This window comes from Microchirus variegatus, assembly GCF_963457635.1.
Source record: "Microchirus variegatus genome assembly, chromosome: 6".
Lineage (NCBI taxonomy): Eukaryota > Metazoa > Chordata > Actinopteri > Pleuronectiformes > Soleidae > Microchirus > Microchirus variegatus.
In genome coordinates, this window is record NC_139807.1 from 9,381,879 (window position 1) to 9,395,247 (window position 13,369).

Sequence of the window (13,369 nt, forward strand, 5' to 3'; positions counted from 1 at the left end):
CTCTACTTTAAAATTATGCAGACGTCTATTTGCATCAAGTATTTAGGAAAATCAAAGAAAAATAACATTTGCATAATAATTTGGAACGTGCTGTATTGCTCTTTTTCTGTGTCTTTCTCCTATTATAATGGCTTTGCCTTTTCTTGTGCGCTTGGATCGTCCACAAGGTGGCGCCGTTGTCTTTCTTTTCTCGGCGCTTTATCAGCGCTGCCACTAAACTGAGCTCATGCTGACCACAGACTAAAATCAGTGGCTCCCAAACTTTTCACAGTCTCTTACCCCTTCGAGACATTTGACCTTTGACCTCCAGAGTCAATTATTTCTCACCAAAAACATATATTTAAATATTACCAGCATGTTCAATCAGCTACACCAACACAACAAATATTAAAAAAAAAAAAAAAATCTACTGCAATGTATGAATTTGGCTGTATGTCTGTGTATATTTACACACACATATATGACCGCAGCAATAACACTGTTAGATGCATTGCATCAAATTTGTTGATTCACGTTTGCAACACTCACATAAATTACACAAAACTTCATAGTTTTTATTTATTTAACATTTTGAAATCAATTTCCCCAAAACTCTTCACACAGCTTGGTCAAACTGTTAATTTCACAACAGGGAGTGTCACATCAATGGATGGATGTTCACTTCTCAGAAGTGAGAGGATGCAGCCTGTCTCGTGGTTTCTAATCACAGTCAGAGCTCAAATTTGTTGAGCTCTCCCTTGTGGTTATTAAGGTACCAGCAGACAATTGTGACGTAAAAAAAATGGCAGTGCCCAGGTTATTTTCAATGTAGGAAATGGTTTTTTTTCCCATTAAAAGAGAGACATAAAAACAGTAACAAACAAAACAGCATAACATAAATGTAATAAGGTTAAACAAGTAGAAAGATTAAAGTAAAAATTGAAATATCGGATTAGGTTAATTTATCACTCTTTTCTTAAAGCAGTTTTCATACAAAGCAAATACAGCGAAGAAACAAAACGCAGTTAGCTTTACGTATCAATGACACAAATAAACAATAACTTATTGTTCATAAATCCTGGTCCTTTTAAAGAAGGAGCGACACCCAATACAATACTTAAAATATATATATGTATAATGTCAATTATAAATGAAAAATAATAAAATGTGGCAGGTTACAGTGTCAATAATAATAATAATAATAATAATGATAATAATGATACTAAAAATAATAATAAATAATTTAAGAGCTGTTTCCTAATGTTCAAAAAAAGAAATGTTCTCACAGTGTGTGACACTCTCCTTTATTTGCCGCCCCCTGCTGGTTGCACTAAACAGCAACACTTCATTAAGAAGAAAGAAAGACGTTTTTAGTCAGAAATGTTTCATATAAAATGCATTATTTTGCTGCTCACTCTGTGTCTGTACAGGACTAAACTACTACTTTTTCTTTTTTTTCTAATTCTTGCAAAATTAGCAGTATCATGTTGTAATGTTGAGATGTTTCCTAACCCACATTAGTCATACAACTCAACATAAGGTCAAACGTAATGGCTTCCCCTTCAACTTCTTCAAAATTAAATTAGCAGCATCCACATCATTATAATAACTTTCCAAGAACTATGTCGTCCATTGCAAAATGATTTCCTGTCCATCCATTTCACAATAACTAATGACGTAGCCCAAGAGTGAGGGTTTTAATAGTCATAACCCTTTTTTTAGAAAGCACAACCAAACTGTGGACAAATCATAAAATGGGATAACATTTTGATGTAAATGCATGAATTTTATTAAACAAATAAGATTTACAGACCCTCGCAGGACACTCAAGGAGCAAACCGGGGGTTCAAAAGTAACAATGGAGCTCTAGAAAAAGAAATAATCAGTAAAAAAGAGAAAAAAAACACATAAACTTCAGGATTTTGAAAACGCACAAACCTTCTCCATGTTGTGTTGGTTAACTTGGCAGCGATGTTAACGAGTCCTCTGGAAAGATTCTACAGAACAGAGAATTAAATAGAATGCATATGTATATAAAATAGTTTGTTAGCTTGTTTCACTAAGTTAATGAACACTGATTTTCAGTTTTATACCTTGAAATTAGCCTCCATCTCATTAAAAGCTTTAGTCTTCCCTCTGAGAGCTGTACAGACTGAGGAGAAAATTAAACATAGAAATTAAAGAGTGTGGTTTGCAAACAAGTACATTTTTAACAGAAACATATTACTGTATCTCTCTGCAACCCTCAAACCAAAGACACATCCATTTGATAAATGTCTTGTGCGACTGTGAGAAGAAAAATATGCCTCTAACATCTTATATCAGGACAAAAAACATGACCAAAGATAACAGACGGTCCAGTTGTTGATAAGCTGCCCAGCACAGAATGCACAGAAAGTCCTGGAGAGTGATTTATTGTAATTTTCTTTTGCCCCGTTTCAAATCGATTGTTGGCAAAGAAAACAATGGCAGTGTAAGTGAAGACAGTGAAGCAAACACATGTAATTATGTTGATTTTTGGGTAATCTGAACATCAGCCTTGGATATTTGGTAAGAAACTAGGGTAATGTACTGTAAAGCAAGATCAGCATAAACAAGATATCTGGCTTCATTGAACCCAACACTGGCCACCACACTACAAAGCTGGGTAACTCGCTCCATTAACTGTGGGTTTTGACAGACAACACTGTCAGGTCCACGAATGATTGACATAATATGATATGAGAAGCAGCGACATCCAGAAGTTCATCAGGGTAGAAATGTAAACAATATGATCACATTACTCCAGGAACAGAAAATAAGCACATTTTGAAACAATTCCCAGATGTTGAAGTCAAGACGTACTGAAATTGAAATTAAGCAGCTAAATAATAAATAAGTCAATTTTTGTGTCAGAAGAGGTTGATCTGACTGTAACACAAAAAAAAGGAAAGGAGCTATTGTAGTTATGTATTCATTTTGTTTGTTAGAAAGCAGAGAGGACACTTACTGTAAGGTGGTTTTAGACGTGCACTCAATTTCAGGAGGGGCTGCATTTTCCTGCCAGCTCTCTGACATAATCTATAATAAATATATTATGTAACAGACTACTCTACTTACATTAGCCAAAGCATTTCAAACACATTTAAATCCATAGAGATTAATATTTCTATTCAAGGTGACTGACCACTTAATTTTGGTCTTCTAACGACATCAGCCACGCTGACATCACTGATATGACTTCAGGGTAAACCCTGTTAGCTCGTCTTTTTACACACACATATATATATATATATATATATATTTCTTAATGTGTGTACGTGTCACTGTTGGATCAGGCTGCATGTTCTGCTGCCAAACCTCTCCCTCTTAATTTGATTTGCAATCTTGAATTAAACCCGCTCCAGCACGTTGGAGGTGCAGCTTCATGCACTGAAAAACCTCAGCGTTTAACCTGACATTACCTCTCTATCCACAAATGCTGCTTTATAAGTACAGGCCCCAGGCCCCAAACATGCAAATATGATGCATTACCGATGTCTGACGTAAATCTGAGGAGGTGATTCATGATTCACCTTGCAAGTTTGTCAGGGAGAAGAAGAAAATTACGTATGTTCTCCACTAGGGGTCCCTTCAGCTATTCCACAACTTTGAAAACAGGTTTGAAGTTGTCAAACACAAACACAACAAAAAACGGGGTCAAAAGTTGAAAAGAAACGTTTTTTAAAAAAACAGACAAATCAGTTTGTTGAAATGTTGAAAACTGTTATTTATGGAGAAGAAAATAAAGCAGTGTTTAATGAAAAATAGGAGGTAATGTATGATCCTAAATTACCTAAAATGTATAAACACTACTGTGGTACATATCATATATAAACTGATTATATAGATAAACAACTATTGTACATACAGTATTTACCTGTCGCCTACAGTTTTTATCGTCACAGCTGTTTTGGTGCTGATATCGTGCTGAAGTCTTTCTTGGATCCTTTGGAGAGTTTCTTTCCCAGGACTTCAAGGACAAGTGTAGTATCTAAACAAGCAAACAGGGAGAGAAGAGGAAATCTGTAAGATGACCTACAATGACCTACAATGTCAGACAATAAAGTAGCAAGGTATAGGGCAACATCTGTCTTGAGATTAAATTAATCCTAAACACTCGCCTCACTCTCCTCCAGTACTCCTCCTCCCTCTATTCGTAGCTTCACTGCATCGTTCACTGTAAGATATAAACGATAAGAGTATAATTAGGGCTGTCGAGCATGCTCTGTGATTATGTAACCTAAAATATTAAAATGCAATATTATTTTACAATATTATTATAATAATATTTGCTTAGTTAAAGCAGTTAAAATGACGGAATCGGTGAATAATCAACATTTCAGACTCGAAGACTCAATGTCTCTTTTATTTAAGAGCAGAAAAAAAATTAAAAAGGCTTCAATGAAACTCTTGTGCCACACTTGTTTGAAACTGCAGAGTCTGCATGTCTGTGCATTTCCCCCAAGAGAGAGAGGGAGAAAGTGGGTCTAATCTGCTCAGGTGGTTGATTATGATTGATGCACCATTTTTGCATCATTTTTGGATGGTGTGTGGATTGACTCTCATGTTATGAGGGTGTTAGAAAATGACAAAAACACAACTTTGACTAGTTACTGGGAAGAGTTCATTTGTCTTGTGTCAATACATAGGAAACACTGCACAAAATCCATTTATCTACTGTTGTAATGGCATGTACATGGTGCAAATTCCTGGAGTTGAGAGAGTGCCAACACCCTAAGCATTCACTTTTGTACTCCCATGTTTTTTTTCCCCTGTTGCCATGTGAAGATTGCAGTAACCCCCAGGGAGAGACAACGCTTTGCCAGTGTGTTACAAGCCACTGTAGGCAGAACGTTTGGTCCAATCCAAACTGAATTCAAATGAACACAGAATTTGACAGATATAAAAACAACAAAGCTGGTGGTGCAGCAGGTAAAATGGGCTGGTGACCTGTACATGGTGTTACCTGCCTTCTGTATCTGGGATTGGCTCCTGCTCCCCCTTGATTAATGAAACATGTTTCCCATAGAGGCCCAACAAATATTTAACTATCCAATATTTATTATTATTATTTATTATTATTATTATTATTATTAGAAACATCTTCTGTAGCAGCAACATTCATCGCTTTCCCTTTGAATCCTATTTATCATTATAAGGAAAGTCAATGTTTACTGTGCGCCCAATGAAGATTGTGAAAACCCAGATGAACAACCAAGAAGAATAACTCAAAATAAATATTATACGTCACAAGCACGTCACACAGCAATACTGTGACCCACAGAGCCTTTAAATCTATACTCACCGGCCAATCAGTGAAACACATGGTGACAACTCAGTGCAGGTAGACAAGGTCAAAGCGACCTGCTTGATGTTAAACCAAGCATCAGTGAACTCAAAATGACAAAAATCTAAAATCTCAAAAGTCAATCCAGACTAAATCAAAAGGCCATCTAATCTCCAATCCATGTTATTACTGTGTGTGGTTTTACAATGTGAAAAGCAGACAAGCAAACCAAAGAAGAAGAAAGTCTGCCTCTCTTTCTCTCCATATTAAGCAACCTGTGTGATTATGCATTATCCAGACCAGTTATATTAAATAACAAAAACTCAAATATGCTAAACAGAATCAGAATGAGCACTGTCAAAAAATAAAAATATCTACAAAAGTCAATAATAATTTCAAGTAGTACTTCAGAAACCACTTATCTACTGGGATTTGAATAATAGTGACCGGTACCTGTGTATCCATCCAACCAGAGCTGATAAACCTCCTCATCCATGATGGTGGTGCTACCCACGAACACATCCAGCTCCACAGCCATCTGTGTGAAGACATGAAGAAGAACAATGGAGTCAGAAGATGTTTAGCTCAAATAACCCTCAACAAACACCACCGTTTTTATTTATTTATTTATTTTTACCTCGTTTACAGCCTTGTTGTTCCTACCACCTTTAAGCACCAAACTACAAAATAACACCGCTAACTTTTTGCTAACTAAGTTGCTAACTTCCTCCATTAACACTTAGCATCCTGTGCTAGCTTGCGTCGCAAAGTTAACGGCGGAGACTGAACTGACAACCAAACATTACACCTGTCGTTTAAGACCAATTCAACATGACGGTACGATAATGTAAGTGTCACACTTTTGACGTTTGTGATTAAACCACGAATATTCACTAAATGCTGTTGTGCTTGCAGTGTCTGCGGGGGTCCGCAACATGGATGTACTGTATAATAAGATCTGGATGGAGCACCGCCCCTCTGGCGCCATACGTCTATGGTCCGCAAATGTCAACAACAGCAGCCTGCCTGCACCAACTTCCGGTTATGTGACGTCATGGTCCGTGGAACAAATGAGGATGTACAGTGGGTTGTTGTTGTTTTTATATATATCATGTATTTATTGGTTTGAGTCATTAATTAAACGACTGCAATACTACTACTACTACTAATAATAATAACAACAACAACAATAGTTGAAAGATGCACTGGACAAATGACAAAAAAAACATGCGGACAATACCAGTTTTAACTTCTAATATTTAATGCTTTTGAAATGTATGTGTATTTAGTATTTATGTGATGTGGCTCTGGCTGCAGGGATCCTTTGAAACTTTTCACATTTGCTGTACTGTGTTGACATTATGTATACAGCATGAATGATTCTGTGGGTGACTGAGGCCTATTCTTGTTGCCATGGTTACGGGTGAGCCAATAAAGCTGACATGTCTCTAGCATTTATTTTTGGCCTACAGTGCAGTCTGTCACAGTTTCAAGCGAGTAACCCCAATTGATCTCTTTTTGTCTGTACAAACTCTGGTTATTATAGGTTATGATTCTATAAACTGGATAGTCCAGTTGTTATTGTTTGGACGACTTATCGGTACAGATGCGGATGTGAATGCACGACAGTAGCAATTTAAGATATAGAATAGGGACAGTGGGTTTCCTCTAGCTTCTCTGGTTTCCTCCCACATGTCCAAGCACATGCATAGGTTAATTGGACACTCTAAATTGACTGAGTGATTGATTTTTTAGAGTGGATGGTTGTTTTTCTCTATGTGTCCCTGTGATGGACTGGTGACTTGTCCAGGGTGTACCACGCCTTTCGCCCTATGTCCTTCTTGGAATCTGCCATTAGATCAGGGTTTGTACACAGATGAAAACCACCATATGTTTTTTTCATTATTATTATTTGTGATCATTCTGAACTACTGTCCTAGTCATTGTTATTGTCCTTGAAACTGGTAGAGACCTCTCACTTTGACCCGATCACTGATTTTCAAAATGCTGTCAGTGAGTTCAGCTCATGTACATGTATGTCCAAAGTCATCACTGGCCATAGAAACATAAAAAGAGCATGGACTCAGATTACCACCAGCACAGAGTCAGCCTCGCCCTGTCATTCATACTCTCAGACTTTTTTTTTAGATCAGAGACAGGCCTCTGTGTGAGAACCAGGCCCCTCCATCCCATTATAATGCACTCTGCCTGCATCTACACAATCTGCTCTCTTTTCCTCCAGCGATTAATCAAAATAAATCCCTGCAAATCCCTTTCTCCCCACCCTCCCTTTCGTTGTCTCTGCCGCGCGTGTCCTTCAAAATCACAACACGAGGGGGGAAAATGGCCTCGTCAACATGTCTTTTTGTCAAACCTCCCTCTCTCTCCGTCTCTCTGTCTCTGCACATCAAAGCTCATTTGTAACCTCACATGACACCCTGATTCCACCCCCCCGGTTCCCCCTTGTACGGTTAACACCCCACATTGTTACGGCCTCAGTGAAACAATGGAGGTGGGACAGAGGGAGGAAGGATGTGGCTGAATGCCTCAGCATAAACCCATGGAAAAAAGGCTGCAGTCACACTTTCCGCCAGTGTTCTTTGAAAAGAAACAAGTGCCATCCAGGAGTCAGTCATGCAACAGCTACTCTACAATATGCTATGGGACATATACTGTATATATATATATATATATATATATGTATATATATATATATACGTATATATATATATATACACACACAGAGAGGGAGAGGGAGAGAGAGAGGACAACATCTGGTTATCTCTGACACTGAGGATGTGACAGTAGTGTGACTAGAAAATCTCAGAGGAAGTGCCTTCATTCAGGCCTTTTCTTGTTGCCTTCTTGAAAAAAAAAACGTTGATATATTGTGCATATATTTGCGTTTTGATGTGTGTTTTAAATCCAAATATGGGTGCACAATGTCCTCTTGGAAAACGTCCTCATCCTAATGTTCTCACAACCTGATCGATTCTTGATACTGTCATTCACTGCCGTTTGTGGAAGAGCCACTGGAAACCTCAGAGTAAAAAACACAAATATTCGGATTACTATCTTAAATGATGCGTCAATTCTCCAGGCAGCACGAAGACTGCAGCTTCCGGCAAAATCACACAAAATAAAACCAGCATTGTTGAGGAACATGACAACCAATAACACATTTGTTAATTGGTCTGTTTTGGTTGAAAATGTGGTCTTATATGGAATATTACTTTAATTTAATTCAATCCACTTGACTGGTACACTGGAAAACATATTATATAGTAATGTATTTATATTAACATATATTAATTATAAATTAAGTCAACGTGTTACAAGCATAACACGGCTGTTTACTTCTGTTAACTACTGTTATTTATTTAAATTAATACATTACTTTATTTGATATTTCTATTGCTACTTTTGATATGTACCTAACCTATTTTATACTTATATAATTAAAGTCCTTACTAATGCTTTATTCTTTGCATAGCTGTGGTGTATGATATGTTGTATTTTAATCATATTTGTACATTTTGGACGTCATGTTTTGTATGTATTCTCAATAAACGCCAACAGGTCGGTGCTTTTATTCTGAAGGCAGCAGATGTCCGTTTCCGGCAGTTGTGCTAGCTTGACGCGCAGCTGCTGTTGCTCCGCGGAGTCACAGCCGTGAAAGTGGAGGCGGACATTGTTGTGGCAACAGGATGGGCAGCAATGTCCCCGCGGTGAAGAAAGACGAGATTGGGCTGCGTTTTGTTTTTGTTTGTTAAGAAGAAAATCGTTTGGAACAACAATAACAACAGAAACACAATCGTCGGCAGCAGCAGCAGCAACAACAGCGGCAACGGCGGCGGCACCGTGCGGACTCCTTCTGCTTCTGCAGCCACCGGGGGAAGTGAGTTCATTGAGGCGAGCGCAGCCTGATGAGATGCAAGCCACGTAAAAAACACATCTGCAGCAGCGGGTGGTTCGGCTCCGAGGCTGCGGGATCGAACTGTGGATGAGCCGTTTAAAAAGGGGGGAAAAACACCCTGATTTTTGTCTTGAAAACACAGCGAGAGGAGGTGGAGCAGGCTTTTCCTGCAGGCCTTTCAGGAGAACACAGCCTGCTGTGGAGAGGATGACAGATTGACATTAATGAGGGTTTGCGGTGCCGTTTCATACACGACCTCATTAGAGCTTTTTCCGCGCAGAACACACTCAAGGTTCGGCGTCGTTCACAGCGGGAGACTGGAGGGGGAACCATCCAGACACAGAAATCACATGTTTGTGCCTGGATTTGGCCTCTGGTGCTTGCTGCTGGAATAATGGTGCAGGCTTCATGACATCAGCCCAACAAGATGAGGATGAGGATGTGGTGTTGAAGACTGGGGTATAGAGCCGTGTCATCGAACCGAATCTCAGGTTACCATCATCACAGCGTGTGCAGGTTTAGAAGAAGACAATGGGCAGCGACGGTGAGGTAATAAACCGAGAGCTGTCGAAGATGTCTGACGAGGAGCTGCTGTCGTGCTCCAAAGAGGAGCTGGTGAGCCGGCTGCGTAAAGAGGAGTCCGAGAAAATCTCAGCCCTCATCCAGAGAGGGCGCCTGATCAAGGAGGTAAACAAACAGCTGCAGGGACACCTCCTGGAGATCAGGGAGCTGAAAGTCATCAACCAGCGCCTCCAGGAGGAGAACACGGAGCTGCGGGACCTGTGCTGCTTCCTGGACGACGACCGGCTCAAAGTGAAGAAGCTGGCCCGGGAGTGGCAGCTGTTCGGGCACCACGCCGCCAAAGTGATGCGGGAGGACCTGGGCGGGTATTTGAAAAAGCTCGCCGACCTGGAGCGCATGCAGGACGGCCTGGTGAAGGAGAACCTGGACCTGAAGGAGCTGTGTCTGGTCCTGGAGGAGGAGTGCGTCAGCAGGAGTGACTCCAGCCCCGGCGGCTCCACCGAGCTCAACCTGCCCTGCATGGTGGCCCGAGACCTGGGGGACGGCAGCTCGAGCACAGGCAGCGTGGGAAGTCCGGACCAGCTGCACCTGGTGTGCTCACCTGATGACTGACCACACTGGAGGAAGAATGACTCACAAACTGATGCTTTGTCCAACAGTCTATACACACAACAGTCTGCAGCAAAAACAACAACAACAACATTACAATAGGGCCTGAATACTGCACAGATTTGTGTGCCACCACTTTTGACTTGACAAAGGTTCTTCACTATGGACATTTTTAGGAAATTTAATAGGTGTTTTTTCCAGATGATAATGTATTTTACAGTGTTTTCTAAGGACTTGACATGTTTTGGGGAAATCCTTTTTCAGTTTGTCTGTTGTTGAAAAGAAAAAAAACAAAACAAATGGGACCAGAAAAGTGGGTCACATATATATAAATTTAACTCATGCACTGGACTAGCCTACACTGGTAGAAGCCTTTTTTCTATTGCACTGGACAGCGTTATCATGGATCTTTACATCTTGAAAAGATTCATTACAATCCAGTTTTGAGCCATATTAAGTCCACTGAACTCCAATAGCACTGAAATAGGCCTACAGGTGAGTTGTGATAAAAAAAGGTTAAAGGAAAACAAAATGAAACTATTTGATATTTGCTTTTGCTATTGATGCCCAATAATGTGTAATATTTTATGCACTCTCTTCCTCAGGACAGGAGTGGAGTGCCATATGTGCATGATGACTGTCACGCGTTTGTACAGGCCTGTGTGAATCAGACTTGAGTTGAAGTCCCTTCAGGTTTACTGCAGGTGGCGCTGCTGTGCATAATGTAACCTGTGCTCCATGAGCCAGCACGTTTGTTAAAGGTCCAGTGTGTAACATTAAGGGTGGGCTTTATTTTCAGGTAGACATGGTATGGAAGAGTATTAGTGCCACATGTAAAAAAGAAAAAAAATAAAGAGAAAAGAAAGAGATAAAATATATAAAACGGCATGAAATCTGTAAAAGTTAGGTTGTACTTCTGATGAAAAAAAATGAATTCTGAGATTAAAGTCAGAATTCTAAGAATCTGAGATAAAAGTAAAAATTATAAGAATCTGAGGAAAAAGTCATAATTCTGAAAATCTGTGGGGGAAAAAATAGAATTCTGAGGAAAAAATTCAGAGATTACAGTCAGAAAGTTGTAATTCTGAAACAAAAAGTCAGGATTCTGAGATTAAAGTGAGAATTCTAAGAATCTGAGATTGAATCTGAGATTAAAGTCAGAATTCTAAGAATCTGAGATTGAATCTGAGACTAAAGTCAGAATTCTAAGAATCTGAGATTGAATCTGAGATTAAAGTCAGAATTCTAAGAATCTGAGATTGAATCTGAGATAAAGTCAGAATTCTGAGATTAAAGCAAAAATTCTAAACTTTTTTCCTCTTGACATGTTTCCTCTAATGTCAGAATTCTGACTTTAATCTCAATTCATGCTGTGGTTTTTTTGTGGCCCTAATACTCATCTGTAAAATTGAATATTCTGCCCATGAGTATGTTGTAGAATATATTTACTTTAAAGTCAAATAGTTTTGTTATTGTAGCCTCAGAATAAGTATTTTACACTACACTTGGAGGATGCCATCAATGTTTCTGCAGCAGAAAATGCAAATCTGCGCAAAAATTAAGAAAACTTGACCTTTCTGTCTTGAGAGGGCCACCGTAGTGATCATGTGCAGTCTCACTATCACATGAAGTAACTTCTTACACACTGGACCTTTAAGGCACGATTAATGTCCCTGGACCTCACTCAGAGCTGAACTGCATAAATTCTGTCACTTTTTTAAAATCCGACTGGAAACGCTTTATATGAAACTGGAAGGTCTAGAACTTTTATGGATTTCTGTTCTGATCTGTTCGAGCCGAGCTGTTTTTTTTTTATTATTATTATTATTATTACCTTGTTGTTGTTGATGTTTAATTAGCATATCACAGTTTGTTTAAGTTGGGGCAGTGGTCAGATTTTTCTGCTCTGTATCTCATGCTTTGTATTTATCCTGTGACATTAGGGATTCTTAACTTTCTTAACTTTGACTCTCCTTAATCTTGATTTCTCTGTATTACTTAAGCATAACTAACCCATCTCAGTTGAACTCATAGATAACGCACATTGATTAGAGCAGGTTTATTTTGTTGTTATAGCTGTTTTAATTGGTGGACTATGCTCGTAGTGCATTGGAGAGAGCTTTAAATACAATGGGTAATGACACTTTGCGCTGTTCTGATCTTTGTGTGTCTGTGTGTGTGCGTTTACATTTGCAGAAACAAACACTCAGACGTGCATGTCACAGAATGAAGCATGTGTTGGTCTGACCTCCTCGTCTGAATCAACTGTGTGTGCTCGCTCCCTTCATGCCACACAGAGGGATTTTACACAAGTTTTATTTTTAGTCCCGGCCGCTGAGGAAGGCACTAATGCTTTTATGCACTTAGTGATGCACAGATGCCCTTTGACAGCAGCATACGCTGATTTTTTTTCTCCTTCTTCTCCCTCGTGCTCTCCAGCTTCCAATCCTCCCCACTCGCTCTCTAACCTCATTTTAGCAGAGCGACGCGATACCCGCTGAGCCGTGTGTTAGCGAGAGATTCAATTCATTTTTGGGAGGAATTGAGTAACGGAGAACTCTGTGTTCACAATTTAGGGCACAGGTTTCAAACTGGTGGCCCGCGGGCCATATGCGGCCCGCCAATCGCTTACGTGCGGCCCCCCACTTAATATTATGTTATAATGAAAACATGGCCCACGACCTCACCGTCTTTTAAACACAGTGTTTAGCTGAGGCACAGCTGCCAGCGAGGTGACAGAATAATATATTGTTAGCAATGTTAGCATTTTGAATTTTGGCGATTTGCACCCTATGTAAATGAGCTAGACAAATCGAAAAGTTGTCGAAAATTGTTCCCCCCCCCCACTTTTTGTTCTCTTGGCCGGCCCCCTATTGACCACACTAGACGTTCATTGGCCGCCAGGTCATTTGACTTCGATACTCCTGGTTTAGGACACGACGAGGACACAGAAAGCTGCTAAGCTTTTTCACAAAATTTTCACTTTATGCCCATTTGTTATCATCTATTATACCCTGCTCATTATTGTCCCAATG

General features: G+C 39.5%; 1 protein-coding gene across 1 annotated transcript; it reads left to right on the forward strand.

Annotated features, from left to right (window-relative positions):
* Positions 1-9,734: 9,734 nt before the first annotated feature.
* Positions 9,735-10,337, forward strand: ccdc85b (coiled-coil domain containing 85B; the record flags this gene model as incomplete). The annotated part of the gene is made up of 1 exon (XM_083890677.1): positions 9,735-10,337. One exon carries the CDS (start codon positions 9,735-9,737, stop codon positions 10,335-10,337), a length of 603 nt encoding a protein of 200 aa, XP_083746803.1.
* Positions 10,338-13,369: the final 3,032 nt, after the last annotated feature.